Genomic DNA, 23,948 nt, shown 5'->3' with positions numbered 1-23,948 from the left:
AATTTCCTCCCAAAAATCTCTCATATTGTAACCTGCTTTTATTGACATGTTCATGGTATGACATAGTTCTTTTGTCACTTTGGTAACATTACTGTATTCATACATGCAGTAATAATGGCAATTGATATTCCCATCATACAAAAGTCACACATATAATGACCATTAATGACTGTGTACTGTCTCTCACATTTGACATTTACACAGCACAGCCTGCACAGGCGCATATCATTAGGTACATTGTTTGTAAAGTGTCATTAATATGCATGGCTTTTGCTTTAAGAAAAATGCAGCAATTTCTCAGAATATGGGATGGATTACTTTCCATTTATGGCATGCTTAAATTTATAGACACTACCATGACTAGCTAGCTTTTACAAGCAGGAGTCAACTTTTTGCCTTCATTTTTTTTTTTTATATTTCAAAATTGAGAACTATGTGGCAATGATCTTAAGGCAAATTATATACTCTTCACATTACTGGAACACAATGTTCCAAAAATCAAGTCTTTTAAACATGATAAGCATAGTGATAAAGGGCTCATATTTCATGAGGTGATAAAGGACTCATATTTCATGAGGTGATCATGTAATTATTAACCAAACAATACAAGACAGTACAACTTTGTTTCAAATTAACATCTCTAAGAACACAACTGTTTTTATACAATGAATAATAACACATTACATAATTTCCACATTATTTCATACTACATTCTGTACTTGCATGTTACCATGGAAACACAACAAGCAAATATCTACACGTAAAATTCTTAATAACCAATTTACAATTCCTTTTTCCCCCAAAGAAATGAAATGAAATGAACAGAAAAAGGCATCTACCTTGATGAGAGATGTCGTTATACAGCTAGCTGAGGTACACTGATCAGGCTTCTAATAACTGATAAACACGATAAATAGTTGATGAGGGATCAACCAGGTTGGCTACCCGGTTTACCAATCTCTATGTACTATGGCAACAATGTGTAAAGTGTATTCGCAATGTAACCCTTGGGGTATGAAGCCGATTTATGAGTGCTTCTTTTATTGGAGGAATAGTCAAAGGCAGTATTGAAGGAGTAGGAGTTTCAATTAAGTTGGTAGGAGGTGGCAGGTATTGAGTAGGGTTATCCCATTTGTGTCCACAGGGATGAAAGGATACTAGTTAATATTTTAGGAACTATAGAGACCTTGGGAAATGTTTCCACAACTTGAATGAAAATTATGATTTCTCACTTTAGTTAATATAATATAACATTTATAGGCATGTTGCCATATTTGTCAACATTTTGGATAAAAAAAATATAATGAAATTTTATAGAATGTATATGGAGAAGACATGAGGCAGCTGGAATTCTGTATAAACTTCAAAGAGACACAATGATTCTAAAATGGGGTCCACTATACTCTAATCTCAAATACTTTGCAAAAACAATAATATTTTACAATTTAACAGAAATTACACAATTGTAATCTTTTCTGATCTGAATTTCAGTCACCATGATGTAAATTTAATAAATTGTCATGTTTCAAAAATCAAACAGTCCTAAAATGTAAGTGTAAAATGGGGTCTATAAAAAGAAAGGTACAGGGTCAGCCTACAATGGGGTAAACATGTAGTTTTTTCCACTAAAACTAGTACAAATATTGTGTGAGAGGTTTGGACAGCACACTCCTACTAAAGTTAACCACAAGTACCTGTCATTTTTTGTCTTTGTTGTTGATGAAATGGAAATATTAATCACCAATGCCAAGGGCAAGTGCATGTATGGGAATAATGGACACCTAAGATGACGTTCTTTACCTCATTTGCATAGAAAGGTTGATAACCAGATATATGGAGGTCAATGACTGATAAATGATGGTCAAGGATACAGAGATTCAATTCAACATTAAGCTACATGTATGTCTCTGTATGATACTTTTTCCTGCAATTACATGCAAGGGAAATCAGCTCTTAAAATTGTCTTTATGCTTTATGCGTCATCTACAATAATGATTATTTTGGAACAAAGAAAGATTTCCTCACTCAAATGACAACTTTGGGATTAGTTTGATAACTTTAATATATTTTCTGTGACTGAATTTATAAATCTTGATTTTTTTCATAATTTATAATTTGTCATACACAAAAATAAAACCCATGACAACAATTTTCACTGACACAAATTCTCTCTCCCACAATTACGTTCACATGCTGCATTGTCCTGATATTTGTCGGCAAAGTGAAACCGGAGTTGTCAAAGGGGTACAGGGTACCGTAATCTGATGAATATCAGAAAGTATGTTTGATTGTTAGCCTTTAATAATTATGTGCAAAATAAACAGTATTCCCTTGACTCAGATGCATTATAACCCATGTACGTACAGCATGGATGTATTTGGGACAGTATTCTCTTGACTCAGATGCATTATAACCCACGTACGTATACAGCATGGATGTATTTGGAACTATATTGTGGTATAAATGACAAGCCTTCATCCTTAGCAACTCACAGAAGTTTCCATAATTTGTATGTCCAACTCTGAGGCTGAAATGTCATTTATTTAGAACAGCTACAAAATGTTACAACTCTTTTTATTTTTAAAGTGAAGTTCAGTATGAATGTGCACATGCATGTATTGTAATAGTAGGTAAAGTAGTGCTAGCATAAAATGGTTATTATGTAACTATTTGTTGTATGCTTGCTATCAGCTTTAGGTAAAGCTATTCAATCTATTTACACAAAAAGTTATCCCTGATAACCAATTGAGGTAAGTGAGGTATTTTGAAATAACAGGCTAATGTACAGTAACTGTATGTCATGAACATAATGATACTGTACTGTACTGCTTAATAACAAGACTGACAAATTTACTGCAAATTCTTTTCCTAATTACTAATTATTTGATCAATTTAAATTAATATTTTGACAGTGATTTATAATTAAGAACATTTATTGTTATTTCTGTCTAAAATGAAGACTATCACTTTACAAAATATGACACTAGAATTTGTCTGTTTAAATTAGTTAGTTGGGGAACAGCTTGATATTAGAGTGATAAATCACACTACATGGTTTCAACATTAAACATTAACACTCTCAGATCCTAAGTGGCCATATCTTTCCATGAACGTCTTGTGATAAGGTATTGGCTGCCATATTATGTCAGTTGGTATTAGTGATCATGAACTCATCTATTGTGTCCACAAAGGTCATGTACCTTTATAACCACCTCCTACAATTATCCAGTACAGATATAAGAAGTTTGATATTGGGCTTTTCAACAAGAGCTCAGATACTTTCCATGGTGTGTATTAGAAGTTTTTGATCATATAGATGATCCCTGGGAAAGTTCTCAGAACATTACATGTAGTATTTTTGATAAGCATGCACGAAAATAACTAGAAGAGTCAGTGGTAATGTTATGCTTTGGGTCACTGATGAAATCAAAGCACTTATTTATCATCGGGACTACTTCCGTAAAAGTGGGTAGAGAAAAATCAATTTTGGTCATGGAGAAATACAAATATTATAGAAATCTGATAAATGTATCTATAAGAAATGTCAAAAAAGAATACTTTGACTGATTGATTCTAGAAAATCTCCTAAACCTGACAAGCTATGGTATATACTTATTATATATAAGCAGATTATTAAAAAAAGTCAATGCAAAAATATTCATGAACTGAACATTGATAACAAGATCATAAACAAACTTAAATCAATTGTATCTATATTTAATGAATTCTTTTGTACCATTGGTGCAAAAATAGTAGCAAATTTTCCTCTGTAGACCTTATTAACATGTGTCAACCAAATAATAATGTGGAACAATGCATTCCACTGACAGAACTCAACAAGCTTTCTGCCAAGAAAGCTGGAGGGATTGACTGCATACCCAGTACCCAGGGTTTGCAAACTTGCTGCCTCCGAAATTGCTTGTTCCCTACAATATCACCTGTTCAATTTTTCCTTACTAAATGGTGTTTTACCGTCTCAATGGAAATGGGGACAAGTTTCCCTATTTACAAGGACAGTAGTACCACAAACCCATCAAATTACAGACCTACTACAGTTCTGACTGTCATTATGAAAGTGTTTGAAAAATTTGTACATAATCAACTCTATAAACATATCCAAACACATGATTTTTAAAATCAGTACCAATCAGACTCTAGACCTGCACTCTCAACAAGTACACTTACACTCATAGATGTTAGCAATTATGTCCTAAACAACAAGGAAAATGGGCTTTTAACCAGGATTGTTTTGCATATCTAAAGAAAACTTTCATTTCTGTCAATGCCAATATCCTTTAATATAAGCTATCCAAATTGGTGTTGCCCTAAGTTGGTTTAAAGATTATCTCACAACAAGAAAGCAGAGTGTCTTTTTGAATGGAGCACTGATTGAGCCACTTCCACGTAAGGTGATGGATAGACAGACCCACAATAAACACCTTTTGAAAAACACCAAACACAACTATTATACTGTCACTGACAACAGAGCCAACCACTCCTAATAGGTGTAATGGGAAGTTGGAAAAAAATGTGTTTACTATTAAAAATGATACAGGTTTAAGACACAGAAAGAATTTTTATATTATAATGATCTTTTTAATTAATGATTTTGTGTTTGTGTTGAAATGGCAAAAACAAATCAAACGATTGGCTCATGTGCAAAGCTCTCCACTTGTAATATACACAACGTGATGTATTGTGTCAGGGCATAACTAAATCATAAATCATAACTTTCACACAATTACAGTATATTTTTAAAGGCTGATTTTGTGTTTCTACTAGCTATGTACAATGACTTAATTTTCTACCATTTTTGACCTCTAAAAACTTATCACATCATCGCCACTACGCTGCCTATTGGTAAAGCCAGTGAACAGACAGTTTTTACAAAGCTTGTCGACCTGAAGAGGCAAAAGTGTACTTGTTAAAAATTAGAATCCTTTGTGTTGATACAAGAAATCAATATATGTTTTACCGAGTTGATGAATGTATTTAAGGACATTATCATTTTTTATCATATATTTTTAAATGTAACAAGTTCCCCATCAAATGTGCCTTCTTGACTGACAACTACTGGTCAATTATAATTCAGAAGGAACATCAATCCCTTATGAAAACTAGCGAACCACCTAGTCAAAATGTCTTGTGTTGGTAAACCTGTTCTTGACATCATACACATATATCTATTCAAATCCTCTGTCATATAAACATAGGCAGCCTACTTTAGCATAATCCCTTAGAAATGAGTTTGATATCAGTTTGTTTTCTGAGTGATCTCTCATGCATGACATCAAAGCTCAAGGACTTTTCGTAAGCTCACTTTTTTCCCTTGTTTACCCTTCCTCTCTGTTTCAGTTGACTGCTCTCTGACACATGGGATACATAGATTCCAGATGAGATATTAATTGTGTTGCATGGCTTGGTGATGCTCTATGAACAGGGTGAACTCAAAGTATCTTAAAACTTGTAGAGCTGCTTTTTGTTGAGACCATCCAGTTTTCTGTTAATTTCTTTAACCAACAACTACACATTTTTATATAATGCACAAGTAGTTGAATAAATAGCACAGAGACTTTGTTCTCAAAAGCCTGGAAGATGAGAGTGTGAGACAGCCAGTGTGAAATTCTATTAATCTCACACTCTGTATCAATGTGCGAGTTTTGTTTTGTAAACCTATTTCTGATTTGTTTTCCTCGAAAATGGAATGTAAACTTGAAATTTTATATGTATGTGCATGCAAACATTCATGCATTGGCAATATTATATGGTCATGATGTTTGAAAGTGAACCATCGTGTGCCTTGAGCTCTGGTAACAACAATAGAATTTTCAGTCATACTACAGTGTATATATTATATATTGCAATAAATTAACTGAAATGCTTACAAATTTAGCTTGTCTAGTAGCATAAGTAGTATAGTTTTTCAAATAGTGTATTTTTGTTGTCTTTTGTTTGTTTTGTTTTTCCTGTCAGTTGTACAGCGCATTGTGATTAGTTTTAAAGTAATGTGCTTGATAAGAAATAATGATTAAGATTAAGATTAAGGTCATTATTGGCGTTCAGATTCTTAAGAATTGAAGTCACAAGTGTGAGCTTAAGTATATATATTCATGGCAATATTACCAGAGGGAGGATGAAAATGCAGTTACTGAACTGATGTCTATTAGAACGATCAGTTTAATACTACTTCTACTGACGTGACTATACCTGTTCGTACGACAAGTTTACAACTTGATGTGACATGTTTTACTACTTTGGATATAAATTTGATTCTATTTTTGTTTGACGTAGTACAAATTCATGTTACTGTTATCTTATAATGTCATTGACCTTGCATTATAATCCATGACATTTATGAAAAATCTAACAGCAGTACAAAATGCGCAGATACTTTGTACCAACATCCTGTGTTCTGTATATTGTGTATACAAATGTACATGTAGTTTTCTTATGGACAGTGTATTTTTAATAGTAATGAGACACCTTTGATAAAAAACTCAACTTTTAACCCTGAATTTAGAGTCCTGAATAGTGCAACACCTTTGACACTATAACCGTTGCAGTCCTTCTTCATACTTTCACCTCTGTTCATGCCTTTATTTGTACTGAGCTTTTCACACCATACACCTTGAAGAAAGTCTTTGACTTTGTCTCTCTAAAACGATGTTTTTCCCTATCACAAAAATCATCAAGTGTAACTGAAACCATCTGCCAGCTGATTTGCCTTTCAAGCACCACAATTATGACATGTTCAATAGCCTCTGATTGAATGCACATTGGGAACGATACATGTACACTGAAGGTTACTACAAAGATGATTACCAGTCATCATCATAATAGATTAAATCAGACTTTGTTTGTAGACATGCCTTCAACTACACAAAACAAATTAAATTACATTGAATGCTACCAGCATGAATTAAGTATTGGAAGATAACACAACCGTGATCAAATTTGAGTTAGAATTTAAATATAGCGCAAATGGCATTGAAACACAACTGTACTGATTTTTATTTATGTTTATCTGGTTGCTTATCCAACCTCAGTTCAGTTGTACTAAAAATGGAAAGAAAATTATCAAAGTATATCTAAATATCTCAGAGTCTGAGGATGTTCTGCACACTGGGTCACTCAGACAAATTTAATAGTATATTCGGATACAAGTATTGCATCCCCAGCAGACTTCTACATCTATGTTAATAAATCTCATCAAAGCCTATTCAGGAACTGGACGAGGATGCTACCGACGGAATAGACCTACATACATGTACATCTATACTCCATGATAATTACATCAAAGATCACATTTAGACTTGCGATTACACTCTACGGGACCATCTTTTCCAAAGCAAACAGACCATATACATATGGCAACAAAGGGGATCTATTAAAATGATATCATATTCTCCAGATAAGCTATATAGATATAACCATGATGTGAAGCAGAAATACGGCAACTCATAAGAATTTTGTAGAACAGCATTAATGCTGAATACATTACAATCAAAACATTATGTGACCATGCTCTACAGTGGATGGATTCACATTTATTTCTAATTTACCAATTCATAGTAGCTAGTATATTTGACTGTCTAATTGATATTTGGAATCACAATCAATATATTTTCCAACTCTTATGATATTAGCTGACGTGTCCAGGTGAAGCTGAACCTGTCTTTCTTTCTTTCTTTGTTATAAAAGATGGATGTTTTCAACTTAGCATTATAACTGCATAAAACCATTTCCCAAGTGTCCCAAACCTATGATTCCTTATGCCAAGTTGGCGTATGCAAACACGTAGCAATGTTTGTAGATGACTAACAGAACCTGAGGCATTCACACTTGAATGAATATAGTTTTAATCTTCATCTGGACCTACTGAGAATTTCTTATGAGAGAAACAAACACTATACATGTATCTGTGATCTAGTCAGAAGTGGAACATGCAAATGTTGTTGAGACTTGAGGCACGACAACATGGAATCACTCGAGTATGTTGAAGAACATGACAGCAAGAAACCACTCTTCAAGTACGTTGACGCCATCTGTTGTGAAGAATTACAGCCATGCATATTGTTTAGTGTTGTTTCATCTTAGAAATGTTTGTAGCATTATTTATTTGTTTCTTTTTAGTGCAGATGACACAATTATCCTAAGTGCAAACAAGTAACACAATCCAGAGTTTGTCCTGCCCAAATGCTGGTTATCTACATTGTAAATGGTAGGTAGTGATGCAGTCCATAGCTTCTTCTACACCAAATCCTGTATTCCATGTAACACATTTCTCAAGTGTAAACAGTTAATGTAATACCTTGTTTGTTCTGCTCAAACTACACACTCCATGTGACATATGACACAAATCGCTGTACCAAATAGAGACATCAGCCATAGTTTTCCTTGTCTAAACCCAAGTCCAGATGATACATATCCTTACAGCAAACAAAATGACACAATCCACAGTTGTTCTGATTCAGATGACACAATTGAATTATCCTGTAAACTAGTAACACACTCCTTAGTTTGTCTCACCTACACCTAAATCTAGATGCTACGCATCTAATGGCAAGTAGTGAATCAGATGCAATCCATAGCTTCTTCTCTCTAAACCCTGTATGCCATGGAAAACATACCCTATAAGTGCACAGAAATGTGAGCTAGAGTTTGTCCTGTTCATACCATGTATCCAATGTAGACACAAATCTTATGTGGAAATTTACTATTGATGTAATCCATAATCTGTCATGTCAAAGCCCTTTTTCCATGTGACACATTCCCAAATAACTGAATAGTGAACCAGTAGTTAGCATTCCTTAGTTGGCCATATATTCACGACACATATTCTAAATGCAAATTAGTAACTTTGTCCTGTTAAAACCCTGGTTCAGATGACACCCTATTAAGAGCAATATTGGAGCACAATCCTTAGTTGTCCATACATTCCATTTGATACATACTCAATCTGCAAAAGAGTGATTAAAAGCAAGCTGTATTTTGATCATGTACATGTTACATGTAGGTAGCACATATGCATAATTTGTCCTGCCCAAACCCTTTATTACATGCCTCATATATTTGACCACCATGAGTTACATTGTTTTCTATAGAGAAATTTGTGATGACGTAGCGGTCTGTATATTATGGTACTGACTGAAATCAACCTGGAATTGTTTTCTATATTGACAAAAGCAAACATGTTTGTTTACATCAAAATCAAACTTTAATACTTAAATCACACTTTATTACTTAAAAAATTTGCTTGAGGATGGAAATTCTGTTGTAAACTCACTCATGCTATATAGACTGGCATTGGAATATTGGATTTGCATAAAGTAAACATATGGCAACACTTTATCAATGTCCTATTGTCCTTTGCATATTATCAAAAGTGAGGTATATTTCACACATGATGTGCCAGGACAAACATAGGTGATCGACAAGTGAGACAACAATATTTGACACATACACAAAAATAGTTAAATCTCATTCAGAGTTATTGCCATCACTGGAATCACACTCACTCTCACAAATTGGATGATATTTCTGTTTGAGTTCTCACTGTGTCAGTACGGTTCATATTGCTGTATGTGTAGCATGCTTTTGGAACAAGCAGCTAGCTTTTCAAACTACTCCCATGGCAAACTGCTGATTTAGCATATTACATCACTATCACCTTTGATATTGGGAATCTCTGGTACTTTTTACATGTCGGATGTGGATTATGATGAACTCGGCACTCTCTAGGTTGTCCTACCAGATCTACAGGGTCAATCTGTCGACTGCACCTGGTTTGATACACAAAACATTTTTTCCAAAAATTATGCAAATGAGTTTGACCGCATAACAGCACATCTAAATATAGTAACCCAATATTGCTTTAAGCAATGAGTTTCAAAACTTTAAGTATGACATTCTGGGCGTAAAGTCAAGTTTTATTCCTTTACAAATTTCCTGACATGAAATTTCTTGTATGAAAATAATATCTGTGTCGACATATAATAAAAATATTATAGCCTTGCATTGGGTTATGTGCTTTCTGTGCAAGGATACAGTGCTGATCTATCCTTGCCGTCACACATAAACCCAATATTGCTGCATGTGAAATATTTCTTAAGTAGGAGCTTGTTTAATATTATTTGAATGTACAAGAAATAAATCCAGTTCAGGGACTATTTCTTTGACACACAAGTGTACTTTCCATGTGCAAAAAAAAATCAGGAATTGAAAAAGACAACATAGCATAAAATTTGTCTATCATGATCCACAAGGGAGGTATTATAATAAGGGTAAATGTCGCAAGGTGAAGTTGCTCTCTACTTTAATAATTCCCAAGACACATTATAATCTTTCTATTTCATTCCCTAGATGGATGCTAATAGTTTGTTTACTTGTCTTCTTTAATGTAAAGTGCATCTCTGTCTAGCTTTACCATGAAGGTTTAGGACATGTCAGTCAAAGCTAATTTCATGTTTTAAGCAAAGAGGAAGGAGTCAGGTGCCATGAGAAAGTTCACTGTAAGATAATCCTTTTTTTTTGTATACACATATAATATACATGTAATAGCTGATTTTGATACAAAGAGAAGCAATATCAATCATCAAATTTGTACAATTTCTTTAAAAATTTAAAGGCTGACACCTTTTTCTTAAGGTGTATAAAGTACATAGAAACTAAGTCATTATAAAGGGTTAAACACTGATTTCAAGTAACCTTTGACTAATTTAATGGCCTTACTCCAAGACACCTTCAAGGAAGTTTCTATAATGGCAACACAATTATGTACATTGAATATTACAGTTCTATTTATATGTGGAAAGCTAGCGTTAAATGAAAAAACTAAATAATTGAAACATAGATCATAATTATTCATAATGATAGTCTTGCACAAATTTTAAGCAATACATTTAACTAGAACCCTGTACCAATAACACAATTTTGTATTCAACATAATAATATAATTCATATAATAATAATAATGTATCATTACATTTATGATATCGTAAACCAGCACAGCTGTAAATGGGGTATTATTTTTTTTCAGACAACCAACCATATATTTACTGAAAATTGTTAAAATACCAATAATCAGACATTCTACACGTCAATTAGAGATCAATTTTATCTATAAGTAATACATTGAAGTCATGATTAAGTGGGGACGCTGAATTTTGGGTGCAGACACAAAAAACAAGTTGATTAGATATATTGCACCAAACTATGTGTACTGCTACACAAATATGTTTACCCACATGTGATTGAGTACTACTGTTCAGGGTGTACGATATTACGATTAAGGGGTAACCAGTAAATCATCAAATATAGCTTGACATTTGCAGAGATAATGGTTGATGCCTATGTGTAGGCTGATGTCTTTGCTTATCTCCACTGCAAATCATGTCTTAAAAGCATTACAGTGGAGTTCAAGGGATCTTTATTTTCAACCTCAGAACATTACAGCCAAATGGAATGAATAAACCATTTATGTTATTGTCCTCCATCACACCACCTGTGTTATTCTACTTCAAAGTGTGTGTGGGCGTTATGTGCTAACTGTTCTCCAATCTGGTCAAGTCATTCACTTTGTACTGCAGAGGAAAGAGTCAGCAACAAACACACACATAAGACACTTCTGGAGGTGGTCAGGCTTTCAAGTTATATGCTACATCACAGCTTTGGAACTATCTTCCAGGCATGACATCAGGCAAGCCACAAAACTTGGAAAAGTGGTATAATGCCTATCACACTTTTTTGGATGTTCATGCTATATATTGATTGATTGATTGACTGGTTGGTTGGTTGATTGCTTGTTTGCTTGATTGATTGACTTATTGATTCTAGCTAGAATTCCACAATTCAAATCAATATTTCAACCAGATAATTGTTACATAGTAAGAATACTACTTGAATATATTGTGGACCTATTTATTTTGGTGCTAAAAAGATTTAGCTGAAAGGCAATTTTTCATACAGTAACTTTGGTTCAATTTTTCTAATTTATTTTGGCAGAAGACAGTTTTGACAGCAGTGTTCTTATTGGCTCATTTATTTAAATTTGTATATAACAGGAGCACATGCTGAGTTTCTGTTTTTTGGTGTAAATTTTTCTGCATATTTAAAAGGTACACACAGTATTCTACTTACTGAATCACAGGTAACCATCACCTGCAATTGACTTAACTTAAACCTGGTATTAAGATTACAACTTATAAACAATCCAATCACACAATTTACAAGTCATTCAAAATGACATAGTCCCCGCTATGATTGGGTTTTACGGAACTGGTAGTTTATGTTGTCATTTTCAAACCTGGTTAATGTTGTTAAGCCTCATATGGTTGCTTTTGATATCACTACTCTGTTCAAGCATGTCTGAGTTATGGCTTTGGACATGAAACTGCGCCAACAAAATAGCCATATTGAATCGTATCACAACAAAAATGGATATGCACATGTATGTCATAGAACACTGTCCTAATACCAACTTTGAATGAGATCTGTTCAAGCATGTCTGAGTTATGGCTTTGGACAGGGAAAATTTGCAAACAAAATGGCTGCCAGGCAGCCATATCGGATTGTATCACGACAAAAATGGATATGCATATGTATGTCATAGAACACTGTGCTAATACCAACTTTGAATGAGATCTCAGTGTTCAAGCATGTCTGAGTTATGGCTTTGGACATGGAAAATTTGCAAACAAAATGGCTGCTAGGCAGCCATATTGGATAGTATGATAAAACAAATTGACGTGCATATGTATGCCATAGTATGTTACCCCTGTACCAAGTTTGAAAAAAAATCGGTCCAGGCATCTCCAAGAAACAGCTACGGACAGACGGACGGATGGACGGACGGACAAGGAAATTCCTGCTATGCAATCAACTGTTCTAACAATACAGGAATAGAAATGTAATGTTACAGAAGGCAAGCATTAACATTAATTTACTGTACTACAATAGTTTAATTAAAGTGCTATTTACATATTTTCAGCTGAGTAGAAACTTATAAACTCAGTTGTGCCACTTTAATATCTTGATACATACCTTATATAACAAAAGAAATTCCTTCATTTCAACTAGTTACTCAAAATACACTGGTGAAAGTTTTTCCATTTTCACACCTGTCATGTTTACACTCTAGAGTATTCCTAACATTAGTAAGTTAACAATAAGGGGGATTACACTCACTGTTGAAATATGCATAACTGGAAATATTAAAAATTCCACTGTTTGATACAAACAGGATACTGGTGTACGAAATATTCAAACATCAAATCTCTATCAGACATCAGTTTCTGTTCCAAGCAAACCAACACAGCATGGAAGATACTACCAAGCCAACACAGCATGGAAGATACTACCAAACCAACACAGCATGGAAGATACTACCAAACCAACACAGCATGGAAGATACTACCAAAACAGCACAACTATAGAGTTTCAATTAGGTGACATGGTGTTTGTTTGCTATGTCTGGCACAAGGTGTTAGGGTTACAAATTACTTACAAAAATACAGACACTGGTAGTGTGCAATCATTTATAAATGTTACAGTTTAAGTCACTGTGAACACCAATCAACATCACTGACTATTGGATGAAACAAGGCAGATTCAAACTGTTTATTTGCTGTATTCACAGTGAGATAAAATGTAACATTTCATGTGCATGCGCACTAGCTAGCAGTGCCTGTCATTTGTTTGTGTAATTCGTGATAATAACATTATGTGAGATTTGGTAGTAACATTGTGCCACCTAATTGATACTCTATAGTCTTTCTGGTTTGGTAGTAACACTCAATGCAGGAAAACCAGCCAACAACTTGGCCATACACAATCATTCCCATCAATCTAGCTGTTATGGTATCGATGCCATAAATCTGGCATTATGCAATCTTTGTCATCAATATGGCATTATAGTATTTCTTATCTGATGAGATGCATGTTCCATGTTTCAATGTTTAGTTATTAAAGTGCCTTTATTAGCAATACTGACGTCAATGAAAACAATTTGGGAGATCTACCCTGGGAGATACTGTAGGCAGTCACCTGGATCCTTTATAGGCTATCCTGCCTTACAGCGTATCATAATAATTGATAGAGATTGCAGTATTTCAATTTAAAACCCATCATATTACAAAAGTACCTTTTCAATTATATGTATACATATTTTTTCCAATAAACACTATTTTTAGATTACAACTAGATCATTACAGCAGCAATACAAATGACAAATTACTAATTTTGCATAAGTACAAAAGGCAGAGGAAGTACATGTAATATTTGAAGCAATTTTAAATCCAAATATTTAAGTATTCAAATGAAATTTTAGATTTCAAAACAATCATTTAAGAAGCAATATGAATGACAAATTACTTTGTAAAATTTATGATTCATTTACAAAGTCTAAAGAGAAAATAATATTGTAACCCTAAATCTAACAACTTAAAAATACCGCCAATGGCATTGTAGCACAACTGTACAGTTTTTAAAAATGCTTATCCATATGCTAGTCCATGTTAACAATAGGTGTTCACTGCTGAATCCAGTTGCCTATCCAACCATGTTGCTATCTTTGCGATATACGTGATCATTTGGCTGTTGCTATGGGTGTGGTCTTGTTGCTAGGCAAATTTACATACATTTTTTGAATATTTATTCAACTGTCTATTAATCCCCGCTATTATCTTCACAATATATGTGATCATTTGGCTGTTGCTATGGGTGTGGTCTTGTTGCTAGGCACATTTGCATACATTATTTGAATGTTTATTCATTTGTTTTCCAAATCCTGTTTGTTATCTTTGTGGTATATGTGATTATTTGGTTGTTGCTATGGGCGTGGTCATGTTGCTAGGCAAATTTACATACATTTTTTGAATGTTTAGTCAATTGTCTATTAATCCCTGTTGTTATCTTTGTGAAATACACGACCGCTTGGCTGTTACTATGGGCGTGGTCATGGTTGCTAGGGATATTTGCATACATTTTTAAATGTTTACTCACTTAGAAGTTGCCTACAGAAGATGTTATTTAACCAAAGTATACTGCCATTTGGTTGTTGCTAAGGGCGTGGTCATGGTTGCTATGGCCAATTTTGTCAACATGTTTTGAAGAAAATCTGCAGAATAACACTTTCAGGAACATCTCACCAAGTTCTTTTTGAGATACAAGTTTTTTACCAAAAATGAACATTTTTACACCTAATATGCATATCACTCATGGAATCATCCCTAAATGCATTACCATTAAATTTCAGCCCAATCTGCTCAGTGGCTCTGGAATTATAGATTTTTGACCAAAAAGACACATTTATTTTTCGCCCTAATTTGCATATCACTGATGAGACCATCATATCATGAACAATTCTTAGTAAAAACACCCTGAAGAATGTTTCACCCAAATTTCAGCCCAATCTGCCCAGTAGTTTTTTGACCAAAAATCACATTTGTTGACCCAAATCACAAACCGGTGGTAAGATCATTTTGATTTGAACAATTTCCCAACTAGACACCCAAGGTAGTGGACCCATCAAAAATCATGGCAATCGGTTCATCAGTTTTTGACTTTAAGTTATTCACACACACACACACACACACACACACACACACACACACACACACACACACACACACACACACACACACACACACAGACAGACAGATAGACAGACACCGGGCGCGCGATCCCTATAGCACTACTGAACCTCAGTTCAGTTGTGCTAAAATATAATTTAAAACATGTTTGTTTGCTACCTGAGAGTGATGTCAGAAATTCTTACCCGATCGCTGAAATCATCTATTTTTTTTTTTTACACATATGAGGTTGCTTCTGGTGCAGTTCTCAAATTTTGTTCAAATAAGCAATATCTTCATTATTTCTCAGAATTTAGCATAAATCAAGCTAGTTCTGGTATAACTATATTGTTTCCAAATATTTTTTTCAGCTAAAAATTACTTGTGACATACAATTTTTTCATGACTTACTCATCTTCAAGTGACAAGGTTCTTTTCATATGTCATTCACATTTTCCTTAGATAAAGTAAATACTGGTATATACAAATACTTTATAGGTTTCATCGTCATAAACCTACTAGCCTCTTTACGGCAGCACTGCCTCATACTCATTTCATTTCATTTTTCATTGTAACAGCAAGAATTTATTTTTACATGAATTTTATCTCTCAAAAGATCATATAGAAGAAATAAAACAACAGGCCTGCACCACTTCACTATAAAGAAATACTTTTTTATCAGGATGAATTTACAAATAGCAATATTTGAAGTGTTTTGACAATTTTATCTTCAGTTTGTTCTGCCCATTTGAAGATGCTTCTCTGTTCTTTATGTACAGTAAGTATATTAGTATCACGTAGCAAAATTTTGTTCCCCAGATAAATACAGACATAGCAATGTTTTCTCAAGTGTATCATCATTATAAGTTGCATTGTTGAGTTTTTACCAGTACTAGTTTGATGATGAATCTCAATTTTTTACATGAATTTTATGATCAGATTTACAACATTCTTCTTTTTTTTAAAAACATTGTAAATAAAAATGTTATCACCACGGCAAATTTATTGTGTTAGGTAGAATGTGGAGATAGCATTCTTTTCCTATGTTTTGTAATGGCTCTCAGGTTTTCTATGAAATAGCCATTCCAGAGATGTTGGATGCATATGAAAAATTCAAGGTAAAGGGTGAGGGCATCATTCAATAAAATCATTTTCAGGAAAAATATAAAGATATCACAGTGTTTTCACATAACGTTCAAAAGTGTGACAATTTGCCCATTTTTAGTGTTAGCTATTTCCATGCATTTGATATTGATATTGTTTTCAATAATTTCATCTATTCAGCAAAATAACGTGAGTGACACCAATATAGTTTGTACAATTTATGCTTTCAGGAAAAATGAAGTGAGTGTTTAATATCCTGAAATATCAAACAGAGAAAATGCTTTATTTATCTAGCAATTATTTCGCATCATAACCACAAGTCTATGTTGTTGTTATCATTTGACATGATATCATAACACAAGTCTATGTTGTTGGTTATCTCACAAAAATTATGGCTCAAGTATGGAAATCTATGCAAATTTTAACTCTTAAGTTCCCAAATTTGACAAAAACATAGTCTGAAAGATCCATTTGTTGGGTCACATATGTAACACTCACTACCCATATTACGTAAGTGGATACAAGGACTAGGTCTTCCAGGCTAGGCAAAAACATAGTTTGTGGTAAACCTGTGGACTGAATACAGAGCTCAGCTATCACTGGAAATAAATACTGTAACACTACAATCAGTAGTACTATAGTAAACTATACCCCAACAAATTACAGATATGAGGTGTATGTGTATCAGTAATTATACATCTGTACGGTATTGTATGGCAATCTCTATGTAATGGAACAAGTCTAGGTAGAATTAAATTGACATTAAATGTGAAATAATTAGCTTTGTTAGAGAACAATATCATATGACCAAGCTTCTTATTACTTACAGAGTAACACTTAATTTCCTCTGCCCTATCTACATGATCCCTTTGTACATGGATCACTTACACCCCTCCATGCAGGATCTCTTCTCAACTAGTATGGTAAACAAATCAATTGTATACATCAGGGATGAGTTCAAATAATAGACACTTTAATGGCTACATATTCAACAAAGATAACACAGGATGGTATCCATTGATACTTATTTGGTTATTCAGGACTCCTTGTTATCTTCAGAGAAAACATTGTGAAAATGCAATGTACACCTATTGCACTTCTGGTGACTCCCATTCCTGAGGCAATGTGGCCCACAGCAAAAGTCCCAAAATGAGGCAGAACTTGATATTGGTGTTTGTCAGAAATTGCACATGGTAGGTGATGTAAAATAATGAAATGACTCTCCAGAAATTTATGAAAATGCCTGTGTTTCCTTGAGAGCTGTTCCCTTTTAAAATTCAACCCAGTTTCTTGGGTATTCTACTGGGTACATGGTGCATGGCATGGAAATCTATGGTCCCCACTGTTTTTATTATAGCAAATAGAAGTGCATACAATCTAATCTACATAACATATCTCCAGGTACTTTACCTTACCAGGGTTTGCCATCAACATTATGGTAGGGGAATGCAGATCAGTAACACTGAAAGGTGATTTCAGATATAATCTAACCTCAATCAGAAATGGAATCTGCAAGGGTAGATACCTTAAAGATCTAAAGATGGTTGCTTGGAGATGAGACTAGTCTCACTGCCAGACTTGTGACTATCATCCCTTAGCTTTGTACGGCACACAAAGTGCACCCTGAGTGACGAAGCCACGAGAAGTGAGGGACTTCAGTCCCTCTCTTCTCATGGCTTAGCCGATTGGCATACATACAAAGATTAGGATGATAGTCACGAGTCTTAGAGTAGCGAGACTACTTTGAAACATGACACTGCTGTTCTTTAAAGCCAGAAACCACACTCCAAGCATGAATAGGACTGATGGCTATATGTACATTCAAACTTTGTCAGTCTTGTGAAATTTAAAAATGTTTACTCACATGCTGATCCATACTAGGTATAGGTGTTCATTCGCTGAATGATTATCCAGTTGCCTAGCCAGCCCTGTTGTTATCTTTGCAATATATGCGAACATTTTGCTGTTGCTATGGGTGAGGATGTTGATGTTGCTACACATATCTGCATACATTTTTTAATGTTCATTCACTTGTCTATGAATCCCTGATGTTAAATTGCAATATATATCATTTGGCTGTTGCTATGGGCATGGTCTTGTAGCTAGGCACATTTACATACATTTTGTGAATGTTTATTTGCTTGTCTATTCGTCCCAGTTGTTATCTTTGCAATATATGCAATCATTTGTTGCTATCCGTGTGGTCTTGTTCATTTATACACCCCCAGATGCATCCCCCATTAAATTTCAGCCCAATCTGTTCAATAGTTTTGGAATTACAGATTTTTACTAAACAGACACATTTTTACCCCTAATTTGCATATTACTGATGGAATCAGCATGTCACAAACAAATCTTAATCTACACATCCCTAAGAACGTTCCAACCAAGTTTCAGACCAATCTGCAAAGTAGTTTTTAAGTTTAAGAGTTTTGACCCAAATCACACATCTGAGATCCCATCATTTTGCCTTGAACAATTTCCCAACTAGACACCAAAAGTAATATCCCCACCAAATATATATATCATGGCAATTTGTCTATCAGTTTTTGAGTTTAAGTCGTACACACACACACACACACACACACACACACACACACACACACAGAAACACACATACACAGTTCAGTTGTGCAAAAAAAAACCCAACACACTGGTTTCAGAGGAACCACTCTAAATTTAACTTCTGATTTGTAGACTAGTTTTGACATACAGGTATTAGAACTTTATCCACAGATACCATAAGTTATATATACTGCCCTCTACAGTTCTGGGAAGTCTGTTCTTTTGTTTTTTATGATTGCTAAAAACATTTCAAATACAATATTTCTTTACATATCTTGATACAGCTCCACTATGGTATTTCCCTAGCTCATTTGGATGAAGTTTTTGAAAAGCAAAATTCAAGCCACGATAATTAAAGATACACAAGAGATGTAATGCCTCTATGGAAATCGTAACAATATTATTGTAACAGCGGGTAATATCACATTGTCAAACTATATGATGAGTTGACAAAAAACAAAGCTGATCATGTTTTTCGTAACTCACTAAAAGATTTTCTTCACCTGATGTGAATATACTGCAACTCATGTTGATGTACAATATATATATTTTCATAGATATTTAGTTTTTTCACTGCCCTCTTTACACTTTGTGATGTATTTATTTATACATTCTATTTACAGTGTCTAAGGAGACAGACTTAATTAGCAAGTAACTATTTTTCTGGTCTCCTTTTACCTACCACAAAACATGTATTATTTTATTTTGTATACAAATGTAAACTTTAATAAGTAGGTAATAAAGAAGATGTACATGTTTGAGTATTCTGAATTATATGTACAATGTATGGATGATGGTAAAAAGCCTTTTACTTTCACTTTACATATTCATTACACTTTGATAATGGTATACATCGTTTGCAATATGTTAAGTCACATTTCTGTCTGATGTGTGTAAGACATCTAAAGCTCACCGTCTCTCTTCTCTCTATCATCTTTCTCAACTGTCAATTTTTATTCTTTGCCAATCACCCCTCTCTCTCTCTCTCTCTCTCTCTCTCTCTCTCTCTCTCTCTCTCTCTCTCTCTCTCTCTCTCTCTCTCTCTCTCTCTCTCTCCCCTCCCTCCCTCCCTCTCCCCCCCTCTCTCTCTCTCTCTCTCTCGCTCTCTCTCTCTCTCTCTCTCTCTCGCTCTCGCTCTCTCTCTCTCTCTCTCTCTCTCTCTCTCTCTCTCTCTCTCTCTCTCTCTCTCTCTCTCTCTCTCTCTCTCTCTCATATTTACCTTTTCATCTTTGGCATAATAAAGTTTTCGGCCTCTTAATTTGAAGTATCTTTGCCTCCATCTCTGTAAAAAATTCAAAACCAGATAAATCTGATTAAGTTCACAAGTCTTGACAAAATGACTAAGAGGGAACCAGTGATAGGAATCACCCACAAATTATTGTGATTTGAACTTAAAGAGACAACATGCAATATGAATATTTGAATTAAGAATGTAACATTTAACTACTCATTATCAATTATATAAAAAACATCAAGAGAAATAGTTGAAAGGAACATACACAATTTCAGTTGACCTTTGACCACAGGGTCAAGGTCACCAGGTGGAAATGGAAGTGAAATGGGATTAAAACAACAAACTTATCAGGTATCACAAATTGAATTGAAACATTTGCTCATTGATAGTACAAAAACAAACAGTAAATCAATCATTAAACAAACATACAAACATAAAAACAAAGGTGTTTTTATCTTGGACATTTGGTGACACTGTCTTATTTCAAAAAGTTTGAATAACAAGTTCTCTCTTGTAATTGTATAGAAAGACTGGGAATGGCATTGACCTATGATCTGCAACTTCCAAAACTGCAACCAGTTAGTTATATAACTGTCATCTGGCAAGTGCTGTAACCTGAGATATCTATACAGTGATCTAAAAGTTTAAACTTTTTATTTTCACAGTTCAATGTCTGAGCCAATACCTACTAGTCAGAAGTTAGTGTTATGTCATGAAACTATAAAAAGCAAATGCTTTCATAGTACTACTAGGACAAGTTTGCTGTTGGTTGAATGCATTCATATGTCTCCCCTCACCCACGTTGAAAAGTTTGGGTTTACTTAAAGTTGAAAACTGCTGGATTGTCAGGTGACATAGAAATTTAACTTGTCTCGAATACCATACATGTACAAACATAAAACGTAACCATTATTATCTTGGACACTTGGACTTGGTCTCTCTGTCTCTCTGTCTCCCTCTCTCTCTGTCTCCCCCCCCCCCTCTCTCTCTCTCTCTCTCTCTCTCTCTCTCTCTCTCTCTCTCTCTCTCAGTGATAACAAGAAATGTGTGTCCATTTCGTATGATATCAAATTAAAAAAATTATAACAATGGCAACACGTACAACTAAAAGCCAATGACATACACATGCAGTGAGACAAACATACTTCAATTGTAAAAGTCTGACAACCTAGTTTGACAGGAAATCATTCTTTTGAACTTAACTTGGAAAATCATTGATCGGATACCAAATTTGAAATCAATCAATCCAGAGGTTTCTCACTTTAAGTTGTTCGCACACACACACATCTGCACATACACATACATACAAACACACACACACACACATACATATGTACATGTGTGTCTGTAAGTATGATGTACGTACTTACATACTTACACACACACACACACACACATACACACATACATACATACATACATACATACATACATACATACATACATACATACATACATACATACATACAAACACAGACAAAACTTGATGCCTATAGCACGCTGAATCTAAGTTCAGTTGTACTAATGATTTCCAACCTTTACTTTTTTGCAGGTAGGTGTACAGAAGTCATAATTTCTGGTTTGGACAAGTCAGGTCAGGTCAATATCCTGACATTGACGACAGATTTATGAAAAGACTCAGACACTGAAATTTCATTATATTAATAGCAAGCATACAAACATATTTTGATATTACAAAAATATGTTGTGAAATAAAAGAGGCTAAAACCTTGAAATTGATATTGTTCAAAGTCTATCCAGAAGGTCAGGCAGGTGGTAGTTTTGCAATTTTCAGCTTGCAGAATTTGCAGTTGAAAGTCAAATGTCATTGTTTGGACTGGTCTTCAATACCTTCAAACATACAGATTACTATTGTTGGGAAAACAATCAACAATTGAAAGTTATTGTTGCATTTTAATATTAATATTACAACAACTACAAGGAAATAAGAAAAGAGGGAGTTAATACATATGCTACAAGATCACAAACACTGAAACACCATTTTTAAAAAAATAAATAATACACAACACAAAACCAGTGGAAAGTTGAAGATCCACTGGAAGGTCAAAACTAGTGGAAAAGGCAAGGGTCAACACAACAGTGAAGGGAAAGTCAAAACAATGGGAAGGTGAAAGATCAAAGATTTAGAAAAGGTCAAAAGTCAAATGAGTAACACAAGCTTATTAATAATTTAATCATGTAAAAGTAGCACCAATGGCGTTGTAGCATAACAGTATTTGGCTGTTGTTATGGGTGTGGTCTTTTTGCTAAGCATATTAACATACATTTTTTGATTCTTTAATCACGTACCTACCTGTCTCTCTTTTTATCCTTGTAATGTGCATTATCACTTCACTGTTGCTAAGGGCATGGCCATGGATGCTAGGGCCAGCTGTGTCAAAATGTTTGAACAAAAATGCAGATAACACCTCCAGAAACATCTCTACCAAGTTTCAACCCCATTCACCATGTAGTTTTCAAGACATAAATTTTTTTGGACCAAAATTGAGATTTTTAGACCTAATTTGCATATCGCTGATAGGATGATCATATTGTGAGTACATCTTCATGTACACATCCCTACATGCATCCCCACTAAATTTCATCCCATTCTGCTCTGTAGTTTTGGAATTACAGATTTTTGATCAAAAAGACACATTTCAGCCCTAATTTGCATATTACTTATGGGATCCATCACGTCATGAACAATTCTTGAACTAAACACCCCTAAGAATGCTCCCACCAAATTCCAGTCAAATCTGCTCAGCAGTTTTGGAATTATAGATTTTTGACCAAAAAGACACACTTTTACTATTTTAGCCCAAATTTGCATATCACTGATGAGATCATCATATCAAGAATACATGTTAATCTAAACACCCCTCAGAACGTTCCCACCAAATGTATGCCCCATCTGCTCAGTAATTTTGGAATCATAGACTTTTGACAAAAAAGACACATTTTTAGCCCAAATTTGCATACCACTGAGGGGATCATCGTCAGGAACAATTCTCAAACTAAACACCTCAAGAACATTCCCACCAAATTTCAGGCCAATCTGTTAAGTAGTTTTGGAGTTTAAGCAAATCTTTGATGTGACCATTTTCACTTAAACAATTTTCCATCTACACGCCCCCTCCTCACCAAATACAAAAAATTGGTCAGGTGGTTTTTGACTGTCGTTTACAGACACAGACACACATGCACAGACACATAGACACACACATCTGCACAACACACACAGACATTTCAACAGGCCTATCTATCCTATAGCACTACTGAACCGCAGTTCAGTTGTGCTAAAAATGGGAGGGCTGTGCAAAATGATCACATGTGACAGGGATATGGCAAAGAATGTTCACTATTTCTCAAAATGTTTAATTTTTGAGTTCTGATTTAAATATATGCTGTGGAATACTTTCTTTCCAAATGGACTTTATTTTCACTAGATTTTACTTTTAGTTATCAAGAAAAAA

The 23,948-nt window shown here is 34.4% G+C and overlaps 1 protein-coding gene across 1 annotated transcript in view; it reads right to left on the bottom strand.

Annotated features, from left to right (window-relative positions):
* The window catches only part of LOC144442806 (diacylglycerol kinase delta-like), a 176,624-nt gene that overhangs the window by 90,602 nt on the left and 62,074 nt on the right, over positions 1-23,948 (bottom strand). Inside the window, exon 4 of the mRNA XM_078132179.1 lies at positions 20,458-20,520. Within this exon, the coding sequence (XP_077988305.1) occupies positions 20,458-20,520 (63 nt within the window). The remainder of the gene's footprint in view (positions 1-20,457; positions 20,521-23,948) is intronic.

The sequence above is a fragment of the Glandiceps talaboti genome, chromosome 11 (assembly GCF_964340395.1).
Source record: "Glandiceps talaboti chromosome 11, keGlaTala1.1, whole genome shotgun sequence".
Lineage (NCBI taxonomy): Eukaryota > Metazoa > Hemichordata > Enteropneusta > Spengelidae > Glandiceps > Glandiceps talaboti.
Note: the sequence above shows the minus strand (reverse complement) of the source record. Positions and strands in the feature narration are given on the sequence as shown.